The 15,316-nt window shown below is 44.1% G+C and overlaps 1 protein-coding gene across 1 annotated transcript in view; it reads right to left on the reverse strand.

The window, feature by feature from the left end:
* LOC145341520 (phospholipid scramblase 2-like) overlaps positions 1–14,864 on the reverse strand; it is a 30,611-nt gene extending 15,747 nt beyond the window's left edge. The window contains exons 1-3 of the mRNA XM_080186500.1: positions 14,799–14,864; positions 11,053–11,095; positions 8,391–8,611 (exon numbers count right to left, since the gene is read on the reverse strand). Of these exons, the coding sequence (XP_080042626.1) occupies positions 8,391–8,611; positions 11,053–11,095; positions 14,799–14,864 (330 nt within the window). The remainder of the gene's footprint in view (positions 1–8,390; positions 8,612–11,052; positions 11,096–14,798) is intronic.
* Between the last annotated feature and the right edge of the window lie 452 nt (positions 14,865–15,316).

A 15,316-nucleotide genomic window follows, 5' to 3' on the forward strand; every position in this document is an offset into this window, starting at 1 on the left:
TTAATTTCATCTTTTACTCATGTTCTATGCTTCTAAAACTCTATTCTAACTCTTTTAAACCCTCTATCTTTCTGTGCACCCTAGCTATGACTATAACAGTACATTCTGCACCCTCTCCTTTCCTTCTCTTTGAATCTTTTGCTTTGCCTGTATAGCACAAGAAACAATACTTTGCACCGTGTGCTAATACGTGTAACAATAATGAATCAAACCAAATCAAAAGATTCATGGGCATGGTCCCAAGGGTGAGGAACTTCATGACGGTAGATTGGAGAAGTTAGGTTTGTTTCCCTTGGAGAAGGAAAGACTTCGAGGAGTTTGAAGGAGGTATTCAAAACCTGGAGGGGTCTGAACGGAGCAGCCAGGGGGAAATTGTTTCTACTCATGAAATGATCGAGAATGAGAGGACACAGATTTAGAAAAATTTGTAAAAGAAGCGGAAGAGGTAGGAGGAGATACTCCTTCACACAGTGAGTGGTTAGGGCTTGAAATGTACTAACTGCGAGTGTGGTGTACGTAGATTCAACTGAAGCATTCAAAAGGGAATTGGACTGTCATCTGGGAAGGAAGAATGGGCAGGGTAATGAGAGAAGGCGGGGCGAATGGTGTGCTACTCAGTTGGAGAGCTGATGCAGACATGATGGGCCAAATGGCCTCCTAGTGTGCCATGACAATTCTGTGATTCTGTGAGTTCTCCATTATTGAAAATCCCAGCCGCAACCTGGACATTCTCAGGCAGTGTCATAGTGGTATTGCTACTGGATTAGTAATCCAGGCACCCCGGACAAGATTGGGGGACCTGGGTTCAAATCTCACTGTGGCAGATGGTGAAATTTGAATTCAATAAAAACCTGGAATTAAAAGCCTAATGATGACTATGAAACCAAAAACCCATCGTAAAGACCTGTCTGGTTCACTAATGCCCTTTAGGGAAGGAAATCTGCTGTCCTTTCCTGGTCTGGCCTACATGTGACTCCAGATTCACAATAGTGTGATTGACTCTCAAATGCCCTCTGAAATTCCATGGTGCCGCAGCATGGTGACTTCTTGCAAGCTGTGCCCAGCACGCCCTCTAACTCTATCTTTTACTCTTGATCTATGCTTCTAAAACTCTATGACTGTAACACTACATTCTGCACCCTCTCCTTTCCTTCGCTATGTCTGGTATGCTTTGTCTGTGTATTGCACGCAAGAAACAATACTTTTCACTGTATACTAATACGTATGACAATAATAAATCAAATCAAAACAAGAAATATAGAGCAGTTAGAGATAGGCAATAAATGCTGGCCCAGTCAACGAAGCCCACATCCCATAAATTAATTATAAAAATTGTTCTGTTGACAGGAACATGAGGATTATTCTCTTCAAGATCTGTTGAGACGCAGAAACACTGGCAGATAATTATTAGCTTAATGTACAGTTCCTGTTTACTGAGTTTGGAGTAGCTCCAATCCCAATCATTGCCAAATAAACGTCAATGTTCACCAGCGTTATGTAAATTCTTCATGGATAGAATGGCGTACAAAATTGTTTGCACTTTATATGATTTATAAAGAACAAGTTGGGACAGGACATCAAATTTTATTTACAATTAAGAAGAGAAAGAAAATGCACTAATGGCTTCTCATTGACTTCTGGGAGTACATAACAGCAATTAAATTTTAATTGAATTGAATGTATTCCTATTTGTATCAGTTGGACCTTGTGGGATTAAAGTGGAAGATTTGTTTAACCACAGACTTGTGTTATCAGCAGAGTTATATATTGTATGTCACACAGTAAATTCCCCTAAAGTGAAGTAGAGCAACCTCTCAATTACTGTTAAATGGTACATACTAACATTTATAATATAGTTTTCAGTACTCAATGCTATTCGTCGCTAATCTGCTTACCTGTCTTTGATTAATATCAGGTTCATCTTTCCAATACAATTTTGTGCTATCAACAAACTCAAACATCCTCGACCGTAAACTTTGACTGGCTGCTGGCTAGAAGTCATCACAATGTGGATATGCCGGCATTGGACTGGGGTAAGCACAGTAAAAAGTCTGACAACACCAGGTTTAAGTCCAATCGGTTGGACTTAAACCTGGTGTTGTCAGACTTTTTACAGAAGTCATCACAACCAGCCCACAATTTGGAACAGAGCCCAGATCCAATGGATGGGATATTATGGCCTTGCTTGTCCCAAAACTGTAAAATCCCACCCGAATTCAACGGACCTTTCCATTGTCTGCCTCTCGCCCGCTCCACTTCCTGTGGCGGAGTAGGGCAGTAAAATTCCGGCCAGTATCTTTCCACACAACAACCACAAACCTTTCCTACCTCCCACAGCTCCTATGTCCTCCTGACCCAGTGCTTAACTTTTAAAACATGAACGGTTATCAGTTTGGAATTCCCCGGAACTGACTTTTTCTTTAAAATGGGCACTGATGGGCTGCAAAAGGTGGCTGCTGTCGGCTAACATGACCCTCTGTCTGTGGATTCCAAATCATCTGCCGTATTGTCTCGAAAGGACAAAAGGACATTCCAGGCTAATGCGGTGTAAATGCTCATATCCTGACAGCATCCGTCCTGCATTCCTGACTTGAACCGAGACAATAATTGTTTAAAAGAGGGTGGATGTCTGCAAGTACAAAGACCCAGGATTTTGGCTAATTAACTTAAATCCCATGCCTTTTTTTTTGAAGAGAGCTGCGAAGGAAAAACACTGTAAGTGCTGTCTGCAAAACAACTCAGAACAACTGTAGAAACAGTAGCTGCAGATGAGGCAACAACATATGCGCCTTGAATAAAAGCAGAGAAAGCTAGGCAGATTTGACAGCATCTGTGGAGAGCGAAACAGAGCTAACACATTGACTCTTCAGAGCTCTGAAGGACCCAATGGAAAGATGTCTTAAGTGCTGTCTGTAAAGGATGTCAGCATCCCCGGCATTTATTGCCCACTCCAAATTTTGCCCTTGAACTGAGTGGCTTGCTGGCCATTCCAGTGGCAGTTAACACACAGCGCTGTACACTCGGCGCCATGTGTAGACCAGGTAAGAACATTGGTGAACCAGATGGATACAACAATGGCTTTTTGTTCCAAATTTCTTTTATTGAATTCAAATTTCATCATCTGCTGTGATGGGATTTGAACCCAGGTGCCGGGAGTATTACTCGCTCAGCAATAATTCCACTGCGCCACAGCCTCCCGATAAGGCTTCCAAACCTGTTCCTTTTCAATCCACCTCTAAAGCAATCTCTTGGGATTACAAGTGATCATCTTTGTGATCTGCTAAAAATCCATCTCTTCAAGGGAATCCTGCAATAACTCTGAGTGGCACAGTGGTACAGTGGTTAGCACTGCTGCCTCACAGTGCCAGGGACCCGGGTTCAATCCCGACCTCGGGTCACTGCCTGTGTGGAGTTTGCACATTCTTCCCGTGTCTGTGTGAGTTCCCTCCCACACACCAAAAATGTGTGGGTTAGGTTGATTGGCCATGTTAAATTGCCCCTTAGTGTCAGGGGGACTAGATAAGATAAATACTTGGGAGTTACAGGGATAGGGCCTGGGTGGGATCGTTGTTAGTGCAGGCTCGATGGACTGAATGGCCTCCTTCTGCACTGTAGGAATTCTATGATTCTTTGAATCCAGCTATTGGATCCACCTAGACTACACTTCAGGAGTGAAAATGTCTCCTTCAGACTATGCTTTCTTTCAAGATGAGACAAACACATGACCTCTGAATTATTATTTTGTTTATAACTTGTAAAATTGCACTATTCTCTCTTTTTTCCTGTGTGTGTGTTTGTGTGTGTGTGTGTGTGCATGTCTGTGTGTGCGTGTATGTGTGTGTGTGTATGTCTGTGCATGTGTTTGCATTCTGTGTGTATGTCTGTGTGCGTGTGTATGTGTGAATGTGTGTGTATGAATCAGTGCATGTGTGTGTGTGAATGCATGAATCAATGTGTGTGTGTGAATCGGTGTGTGTGTGAATAGGTGTGTGTGTGCGTGTATGTGTGTGTGTGTCTGTGTGTGTGAATGTGTGAATCAGTGTGTCTGTGTGTCTGTGTATGTGTGTGAATGCGTGAATCAGTGTGTGTGTGTGTGAATGGGTGTGTGCTTGTGTGTGTGTGTGTGTGTGTGTGTGTGTGTGTGTGTGTGTGTGTGTGTGTGTGTGTGTGTGAGTGTTTGACGTTTCTTCTGTGTGAATGCATGAGTAAACAATCTTCTTTATTTAAACCCATGAAGGCTTGCTGCTTGCTTGCTATACAAATTAACTGCACACTCAGGGGTGAAGAAATGCACATATCTTCCTCTTCAAAAACATTGTCATAGAATCCTTACAATGCAAAAGGAGGCCATTTGATCCATCAAATTTACACCAACAACAATCCCACCCTATCCCAAAAACCCATGTATTTATCCTGCTAATCCCCCTGACACCAAGGGGAATTTTGCATGGCTAATCAACCTGACCTGCACATCTTTGACATGTGGGGGGTGGGTGGGAAACTGGAGCACCTGGAGGAAACCCATACAAACATGAGGAGAATGTGCAGACTCCAGACAGACAGTTGCCCAAGGCCGGAATTGAACGGGGATCCCTGGCGCTGCGAGGCTGCAGTGCTAACCACTGTGCCACTGTCATTGTACACAATAGGGGAAGGGAACTGGGTTTCAGTTCAATCTCATCCTTGTCCATAACAGGATACTCCTGGATTATCATTAGAATTCCACTGAGCCATGGCTGCTCTAACTGATATCTATACCATTTGAGAATTAATGCAAATTTAATATCCGGTCTTAGGAATGCTCCATTAAGAAAAATGAACAGGAAATCAATTGCAAGCAAATTAATTAGTTCTCAATTGTTGGTTCATTGGCTTCCTGGAATGAAGATTTAGAAAACCATGCCTTACTTTTTCAGGTCTTTATTAGTTCATCGCAGAGTGGTGCACTGAACCTAAGGAAGTATGTGCTGGCCTTGGAGGGGGGTCCAGAGGAGGAACAGAAGAATGTTCCCAGGAATGAAGGGTTTGTCATATGAGGAGCAGTTGAGGAATCTGGGTCAATACTTGGTGAAGTTTAGAAGGATGAGGTGGGGATCGATTTGAAACTTACAGAATACTGACAGGCCTAGATTGAGTGGATGTGGAGAGGATGTTTCCACTAGAGGGAGAGGCTAGAACTCGAAGGCACAACTTCAGAGTGAAGGGACACTTCTTTAAAACTGAGATGAGGAGGAAGATCTTCAGCCAGAGGGTGGTGAATCTGTGGAACTCATTGCCGCAGAAGGCTATGGAGGCCAGGTTGTTGACAGAGATTGAAAAATTCTTGATCAATAAGGGGATCATGAGTTACAAGGAGAAGGCAGGACAATGGGAATGAGAGTCATATCAGCCATGATTGAATAGCAAAGCGGACTTGATGGGCCAAATGGCCTAATTCTGCTCCTATATCTTATGGTCCTGTGGCCTAACATTATTTGGAGTTCCATTAATTCAATGGGATGGACATTAGTGACACACCCACATAAGTGAGGGTTGCCCTCCTTGTGTACAGATATGACCAGATCCCCACAATTCTAACCACAGAGAGCTGGAAGTCATGCTCCCCTAGTACTTCTGTGGCATAAGTAGGAACCAAGAATCATGGCCTTCTATATGAAACAAACTGATTAAGGTCATGAAAATCACAAGTGCGAATTGTGAACATTAAGGTCACAGCACCAGTATCTAGGGACCTCTGCTTGTTACAGTTATGCAATTGAAACAATTCCCATCTGCCATGATCTCTTCACTATTATTTAGCTGATTATTAATCAGTAAACGTTAATCATTCCTCAAAACATCCCTAGTGTAGCTTAAGTCAACGTTACTAGCTATGAAATTCTTCCCATTGAATCTCAAAGGGAGAAAACTGTTTAAGTAACTTTTTTTTTGTTTCCTTCATTATGGGTCAAAGCATAAAGGGCGGAATTTTGATGATCTGCCAGCCATGGGAATCGTAGTGGATGGGAACAGAACCATGCAAAGGTCTGTTGACCTCAGGTGCAATTTTCCAGCTTTGGGGTGAATGCGGCTGGAAAATCCCACCGAAGGAGTTTGTATAACTTCTATCGCATTGTAAGCATATGTAGTCATGGCATATGCGCTAATAGCCACTAGGCTCATAATCCAAAGGGTCCAGAGAATGTCCTGAGGAACATTGGTTCAAATCCAAACTTGGCAGCTGGTGGAATTTAAATTGAGTTAATAAATTTGGAATGTAGGGCAGCACAGTGCCACAATGGTTAGCACTGCTGCCTCACAACGACAGAGACCCGGGTTCGGTTCCAGCCTTGGGTCTGTGTGGAATTTGCACATTCTCCCTGTGTTGGTGTGGCCTTCCTCCGGGTGCTCCAGTTTCCTCCCACAGTCTAAAGACTGTAGCTTAGATGGATTGGCCATGCTAAATTGCTCAGGGTTATGGAGATAGAGCAGTAGGGGTGGTGGGCTTGGGTAAGATGCTGAGCCAGAGCAGGCTTGATGAGTTGAATGAGCTCCTTCGGCACTGTCAGGATTTTATGGTTTATAAATCTACTCTCTGGAGTCGCAACCATGAAGATTGATTGCCATAAAACCCCATCAGGATTCTTAAATCTCTTTCGGTAAGGAAATCTGATCCAGATGTGACTCCACACCCACAGCAACATAGGGTTGACGCTTGCATACAGCAAGGAGTCAATTCTATTTTAGATATTAGACTGGCTTCAAAGTGCAGGGAGGCTGGTCGTCTCTACTTTCCAATTGTATTCCCTCAATATATTTGTTGTCAGATTGATGTTGGAGTACTGGGGGTTAAATGGTGTGCTTCGAAAGAGGCGTTGGATGGCAATTCAAAGGGGGTGAAATTAGTTTTATAAATAAAAAAAATGTTTTACAATCACAGGAGCTTCCATGCACTTTACAGCCAATGAAGTACTTTGGAAGTGTGGGCACAGATACAATGTAGGAAGTTTGGCAGACAGTCTGCATTCAACAAAGTCCCACGAAAAGCATCTTTTTTGAGGTTGTGCTCAAGGATTCTTTTACAACAACAGGATCTAAATTTAACCTAATATCAGTAAGACAGCACCAGCTCCAATCATATAACATTTTCCCTGGTGCTGTATTGTACCATTGGCCTAGATGCGGACGGCACAGTGGCACAGTGGTTAGCACTGCTGCCTCACAGCGCCAGGGACCCAGGTTTGATTCCTGGCTTGGGTCACTGTCTCTGTGGAGTTTGCACATTCTACCTGTGTTTGCGTGGGTTTCCTCCGGGTGCTCCAGTTTCCTCCCAGAGTCCAAAGATGTTAGGCAAATCAGGCATAATAAATTGCCCTTTAGTGTCAGGGGGACTAGGTAGGGTAGATGCATGAGGACAGGGTAAGATGCTGAGCCAGTGCAGGTGGGATTGTGGTTGGTGCAGACTTAATGGGCCAAATGGCCTCCTTCTGCACTGCACTATGATTTTATGACCTTGTACTTGGCTTCAGGAGTGGGACTTGAATCCATAACCCTGGAGGCAAGGGTGCTGCTAGTAAGGCACAACGGAGCACAGTAGAAAAGCAGGCTATAAACTGGACGCAATGGATAGGAAAAGGGCATTAGGATTCAAACAGTAGAGGGAAACCAATGACACATTGATCAGTCAAAGACAGGAACACTTTATGAAGTGTAGCTGATGAAGTGGAAAGGGTTGAGAGTTCCAAATTTTAAGTGTCTGGATCACCAACAACCTGTCCTGGTCCCTCCATGCTGATGCTATAGATAAAAAAGCCTTCTATTTTCTCTGGAGGCTAAGGAAACTTGGCATGTCCACTACAACGCTCACCAATTTTTAAAAAAATGAACCATAGAAAGCATCCTTTGCGGATGTATCACAGCTTGGTATGGCTCCTGCTCTGCCCAAGACCACAAGAAACTACAAAAGGTTGTGAACGTAGCCCAGTCCATCATGCAAACCAGCCTCCCATCCATTGACACTGTCTACACTTCACTGCTGCCCTCAGAAAAGCAGCCAGCATAATCAAGGACTTCACACACCCCAGACATTCTCTCTTCCACCTTCTTCCATCGGGGTAATGATTCAAAAGTCTGACGGCGCGTACCAACCAAATCAAGAACAGCTTCTTCCCCTGTTGCTATCAGACTGCTAAATGGATCTACTTTATGTTAGGTTGATCTTTCTCTACACCCTAGCTATGACTGTAACACTATATTCTGCGCCCTCTCCTTCCCTTCTCTATGTACATTATGTTTTGTCTGTTTCCCACTACATGCGACAATAATAAACCAAATCAACATTTAATTTGTAATTTCATAGGAAGTGATTAAAAAATGATGAATCACCACTGTCTTTTCAATCAATCACTAACCTTTTGCAAACAGCATGGACACCAGCAGCTGGTACATCGCTTCGGCCGTCTCACGCGTATTACTTCTGTCCCCAAATTGTCCACGATGTTAATTTTGAAAGGTCGTTGTGGGCCACAGAAAAATTTGCAGCAGCAGTTAGAGACTTCAGTAGCAAAGTAGACCTGTTGGCCAATCTTGTTCTTGACTTCATATTTGTTGTTCATCTCAAATCCCAGCAGGGCTGAAAGCAAAGACATTTGAAGCAGTTGCTAAGAGATGTGTGCTACGAAGGAAACATGCCCCTGGAATATTGCAGCGGTCATTTTTGGAATCCTTTCATGAGTTCAGAGACCTTTACGTCATTTGGGTCCCGTTAATAACAGTTTGAGGAAGGCCAACAAATCAATATTTTATTCCTCTTATAAGAGGTGATGGCTTACTGATACTTTCACTGGGCTATTAATTCAGAAACTCAGCTAATGTTCTGGGGCCCGGGGTTCCAATCCCATCATGGCAGATGGTGGAATTTGAATGCAATGAGTAAAATCTACAATTAAGAATCTATTCATAGAATATGCATGAATTCAGCCCATCAAGCCCGCACCAATAACAATTCCATCCAGACCCTATCCCCATAACCCTACATATTTACCCACTAATCCCTCTAACTCACGCATTCCAGGACAATTTAGCATGGCCAATCAACCTAACCTGAATACCTTTGGACAATGGGAGGAATCCAGAGCACTTGGAGGAAACCCATGTAGACACGGGGAGAATGTGCAAACTCTGCACAGACAGTGACCTCAGCCGGGAATTGAACCAGGTCCCTGGAGCTGTGAAGTAGCAATGCTAACCATTGTGCCACTGTGCTGTCCCCCTATTGATGATCATAAAACCATTGTCAATTGTCTGAAAAGCCCATCTGGTTCACTAGTGGTTCTTTAGGGAAGGATATCTGCCGTCCTTACCTAGTGTGGCCTATATGTGACTTCAGAGCCATAGCAATGTGGTTGACTTTCAACTGCTCTCTGAAATGAGTTCAAGGGCAACCAAGGATGGGCCATAAATGCTGGCCAGCCAGTGATGCCCATGTCCCATTAATAAATTTAAAAAAAGTGGATGATGGGTCAGGTTATTGAGAGCATTCAGGATGGAACAGAGGGAGCGGGTGCTCAAAAAATAGCCAAAGCAAGAAGAACGCTATCAGTTCCCCTTTCCTCTCATTCCTTGGTAAATAAGCAGATTTCCAATACCTTGGTAGGTTATTCATTTGTGAGCCTAGCAGTTGAGGGATATCACTGCAGAACTTGAATTCACCCTCCCCTGATAGGCTCACATGCAAGACTTCCACATTGACCCTTGGCTGTCTTGTCCCCCTTCTGATTCCAGGGGCATGAATGACAATTGTCTGTGTCCTGGCATTGTCCTGCCCAAAGCCACTCTTATCTTTCCTTGAGCACAATTTTCCACAAGTGTCATTAACAGTATCTGAGTTTCAGCTTCGCTGCAGGCAAAGCTGTGATGACCAACATTTTAACCAATGCGTTTTTCCCCAGCTAACTCTGATGCCAGTCGGAATAAGCTATCACTAACGTTCCACTATCGGTGAATGGACAAGTGACATTTCTAATCCACTGCCCATTTTGTTCTTATACTCTTCACTGGGATAAGAATGCTTGACGCTGCTCAGTAACTATTGCAACACAGGGCAAACAATATGAATATTGGGCGAAACAATCATTTTGTAGATGGGGTGAGTTGCAACTTTCATGTCATTTATCTCAACAAAAATGATGGTAAGGCAGTGAAAATTGGGGAGACACTGGGTCAGCATGCCCAAGTTTTGGTAAAGTCACAAACAGTTGCATTGAGACGTAATCTCATTGGAACATATTGGATTTTAAGGGGCTTGACAGGGTAAACACTGAGAGGATGGTTCCCCTTATGGGAGAGTCAGAGGCTAGAAGAATTTCTTCTCTTGGAGGGTTGGGAATCTTTGGAGCTCCTCGCCACAGAGAGCAGAGTCCTTGGCCGAAATGTTGCAGCCGTTGACGCCGACAGAATTTTCCCATCTCACTGCAGTGAACGGAGATTTGGCTGGGTGCCAAATTCTCTGACCCCACTGCAGTGGGAGAATGGCATGAATGGCCAATAAGACTTGTACCCCTTGTGCACATTTGAGGCCGAGATAGAGACATTGTTAATCAGCAAGGGTATCAAGAGTTACATGGAAAAGGGCAGGAAAGTGAACGTGAGACATGTCAGATCAGCCAAGATGCTATAGAATGGTGGAGCAGGTTCGAGGGGCCGAATATCCTTATGGTCCATTTAAAAAGTGCCTGTTTGTGTCCTCAAAACAGCTAACATTTCTCAGAGTAGATAACAGTGAATGGTGTTATTTAGGAAACTATCACACATATTATGCCAGCACTGTGTAACAAAGTACACTGAGGGGAGCCTACTGTTCTGCCTTTTCTTTGGTGTTCACTGGGGAAGAAATGTCCAAAATTCTGGGATAGGATGTCTACGATATGTCGGATTTTCATACTCTTACTGAAAGCTCTTACTGACACAAACTGTTTCAACTTTTGGGGAGTGAAAGAAAAACATATGTACAGTTCAAACTCGAACTGAGGTTGATGTGTTGATGCTAATTCGCACACATTGACAATCGCTTACCTTCCACTAACTCCAACTGCTGATGAATCAGAAGACAATCTACCTGTGAAACAACAGAGATTAACTGATTTTCTATTATTTTTCACATGTACACATTGCTGCCAGGGTGGTAGGTTGTTTCTGGGAGATACTACTTTGTTAAGTATTGTTTTTGTTTCTTGAGTTGTGTGAAATCAAGGCAGGACTTACTCATTCGATGGTAGGGCATTGGGGAGAGTTATCGAACTAGGAAATCTAGGGGTACCCATTAATAGTTCCTTGAAAGTGGCATCACAGGTGGACAGAGTAGTGAAGAAGGTTTCTTTGATCAGACTATTGAATACAGGAGTTGGGACATTTTGTTTAAGTTGTGTAAGACATTGGTAAGGCCACGCTTGGAATATTGTGTCCAGTTCTGGTCATCCCTATTATAGAAAGGATATTATTAAACCAGAAAGAGTGCAGGGAAGATTTACAAGGATACCAGGACTTGATGGTTTGTGTTATAAGGATAGGCTGGATAGAATGGAACTTTTTCCCTGGTGTGCAGGAGACTTAGAGGTGATCTTATAGAAGTCTATAGAATAATAAGGGGCATAGATCAGTGAGAAAGTCAACATCTTTTCCCAAAAGTAGGAGAGTCTCAAATGAAAGGGCATAGATTTAAGGTGAGAGGGGAGAGATACAAAAGCATCCAGAGGGGCAATTTTTTCACACAGAGGATGGTGAATATCTGGAACAATTACCAGAGGTAGTAGTAGAGGCGGGTACAATTTTGTCTTTTAAAAAGCATTTAGACGATTACATGGGTAAGATGGGTATAGAGGGATATGGGCCAAACATGGACAATTGGGACTGGCTTAGTGGTTAAAAAAAAGGGCGGCATGGACAAGTTAGACTGCCTGGCTTGTTTCCATGCTGTAAACCTACTTCTATGACTCTATGACTATATCTTTCATGCTTTGCGTCTCTTATGAGATTGTTTTGCATGTTTGATAGATAATGGTTGTAATAATGCAGCATTAAGTCCTGCCCTTCATAAGGCCACATTGTCAACATAAAACCACACTGGCATCTTTCTGTCTTCTATTTGTAAACAACAAAGCTGCAGTGAAAGGAGACACTGTGGGGAGATCTTTCCTGCCCTGCCCGTCACGGGAAGCGAAGTGGAGGGGGAAGCGGACGATGCAAAGGTCCGTTGACTTCAGGTGGGATTTTCTGGTTTTGGGGCGAGCGCGGTGAGGAAATCCCACTCCGTTTGTTCATTTCATTCCTTTCAGCTTGCAGTGGGGCTGCTCTTGAGGACAAAACAGAGTGTGGGATTTACCAGCTGTGCTCGCCCCCAATGTCGGAACCGCCCCCCAAGGCCCCCCCCCCCCCCCCCCCCCCCCAGCAGGTCAATGTCCTACGTGTGGTCCACCAAATTTTCTGTCCCGTCTACTACAATTCCTATGGTGGGCTGGATGAGAAAATTCCACCCAGAATGTTTGATTGGCGTCCCATCCCCTTCTTTAAACATTCATTCCCTCCACTGCTGATGCAGCAGTGCATACATCTGCAACTTCACCGTAGCAACGTTGCAAGGCTCCTTCGACGGCACCTCCCAATCCCACAACCTCTTACATCTAGAAAAGCAAGGACAGCAAGTGCATGGGCACACCATCACTACAGCAAGTTCCCCTCCAAGTCACAACGCATCCTGACTTGGAACTACATTACCATTTCGAAACTGTCAAAACCCTGGAATTGCCTTCGCAACAGCATGGCGGGCTCGCCTGGTCTACGGTGGTTTAAGACAGGCGCTCACCACCACACTCCAGGGCAATTAGGGATGGGCACTAAATGCTGGCCCAGCCAGTGATGGCCTCATCCCAGGAGTGAAGAATAAAATGGCAGAGACTTGGTTGCTGGAAGCGCAGACAGAGCTTTGGGACACACATGCCACGTGATTCTCCATCTGTTAACAGGCACAAGAACAAAATCCTAAGGAAATATCCTGCGTTTCTTGTTTAGTGGTCTTGTTGAGGAAGGATCTATGTTATGGGCGCAATTTCTTGCAATTCCTGATGATGTTCCAAAACCCCGTCTAATATTGATGCAGGAACAACATCTTCTACCTGTGATCAAAAACCCAAATGTAAGTAGACGTTCTAACAAACTTGTACAGTGACTGGATCCCGTGCTAAATTCTCCCTCAGTGTACCTGAACAGGTGCGGAGCATGGTAACTATGGGGTTTTCACAGTAACTTCATTGCAATGATAATGCAAAGCCTACTTGTGACACTTATAAATAAACTTTAAAAGAACTTTACTATTAATGATGTGTCAAGAATTATATCCAAATCCCTGTTGTTTTCCTCCTCTACCAGGGTTGACCTTGTCTAAGATCAGGGAGCCTCCTGGCAAGGACGTGATGTATAAATGTACTATGGGTGGCATAGTGGTTAGCACTGCTGCCTCACAGCACTAGGGACCCGGGTTTGATTCTAGCCCCAGGTCACTGTGTGGAGTTTGCACATTCTCCCTGTATCTGCATGAGTTTCCACCGGGTGCTCCAGTTTCCTCCCACAGTCCAAGATGTGGGGGTTAGGTTGATTGATCGTGCTAAATTGAACCTAGTGTAAATAAATGGGGTAACAAGAATAGGGCTTGGGTGAGATTGCGGTCAGTGCAGATTTGATGTGCCAAATGACCTCCTTTTGCATTATGGGGATTCTATAATTGTAAAGGGAATGCGGTTTGTGGATATGCAAGAATGAAGCTTCTGATTCACATCCCATTAATGTTAATGCAGCTTTATAACTCCCAATCCAGCATCCTTGTGAGGGCCAGTCATTATTGGAAGCATTTGCTGAGGGAACCAGTCTTCTCATGTCCCTTGGAGATAATGGCCTTAGCGGCATTATCATTAGATTATTAATCCAGAAACTCGACTAATGTTCTGGAGACACAGGTTCGAATCCCGCCATGGCAGATGGTGGAATTTGAATTCAATAAAAATAATCTACGATTAAGTATCTACTGATGATCATAAAAACTATTGTCAATTGTCACGAAAACCCATCTGGTTCACTAATGCCCTTTAGGGGAGGAAATCTGCCATCCTTACCTGATGTGGCCTACATGTGAGTCCAGAGCCACAGCAATGTAGTTGACTCTCAACTGCCCTCAGGCAACTAGGGATGGGCAATAAATACTGGTCCACCAGCGGTACCCATGTCCCATGAATGAATAAATAAAAAACTATGCTAAGAGAGAGCAAAGAACTATGACAAAGAAGAACAAAGAACAAAGAACAAAAACAGCCCGGGAAACAGGCCCTTCGGCCCAACGAGCCCGCGCCGCCATCTCAACACCACCAGTCCCCCTCTCCACCCACGACCCTTGTCTAATGTTTTATGGCCATCCAGATTGAGGGAAACTGATTTAGGGACAATTTATTACTGCCAATCAGCCTAACAGCACATCTTTGGGGTGTGGGAGGAAACAAGGTGCTCTGAGATGGCATCTGGTACCATCCATTCTCTGAATTGTAAAGTTGGTATCAATTGTTAATTCTGACCTGTGAGGACACCCTCTGAATGTTAGCAGTCTTCCAGGAAAATGCTTTGGCAGAACGGGAGGTGGGCGATAGGGATTCAACTGCCTGCTGTATGCTCTTCCTAACCTTTCTATTTATTGGTGGAAAGCTGGGGAAATGAGTGTATCACGCTTTCGTAACCCTGTCAACAGTTAAAATGAGCATTTGGTCAAGTGGCTTTTGTACCTCCAGAAGATACTCCAGTCCTGGTGGGCAGTTTATATCAAACGGCGATTGTGGTACACTCGCCATCCTGGGTTGCCCTCGTAGGAGTCGAAGACCAGGAAGTTTGACGAGGAACAGTCCCGGGCCGGCTGGATTGAAGCAAAATTCCTGAAGTTATTGTAGTTGATTTTTATCACTGGGTAACACATTAATCTTTACACAATCCAAACATTACCTCAGAGAGAACGAGTCATGAATGCCCAAATTTTCAATGATTAGAAAAAGGATTTGAAAAGTAGGCATATAAAAGCAATGGCAAAGATTGAGTGGGGGTGGGGTTGGGGGAGGGGGGGGCGGGGTGGGGAAGAAGGGTTGCAACCACCTCCCCAACCCCTCCCCCACCCCCCCCCCCACCCCATCTTGCTCCCATGAGCTTCCCATCCAGGTGAAAGAGAACTGCTTCAGTGAGCAGGCAAGCTGAAGATGAGAAGAGCCAGCACTGATTACAACACAGCACACTCAAGGCCAGCACTAATATT

Source organism: Carcharhinus amblyrhynchos, chromosome 3, assembly GCF_965287045.1.
Source record: "Carcharhinus amblyrhynchos chromosome 3, sCarAmb.v2.hapA, whole genome shotgun sequence".
NCBI lineage: Eukaryota > Metazoa > Chordata > Chondrichthyes > Carcharhiniformes > Carcharhinidae > Carcharhinus > Carcharhinus amblyrhynchos.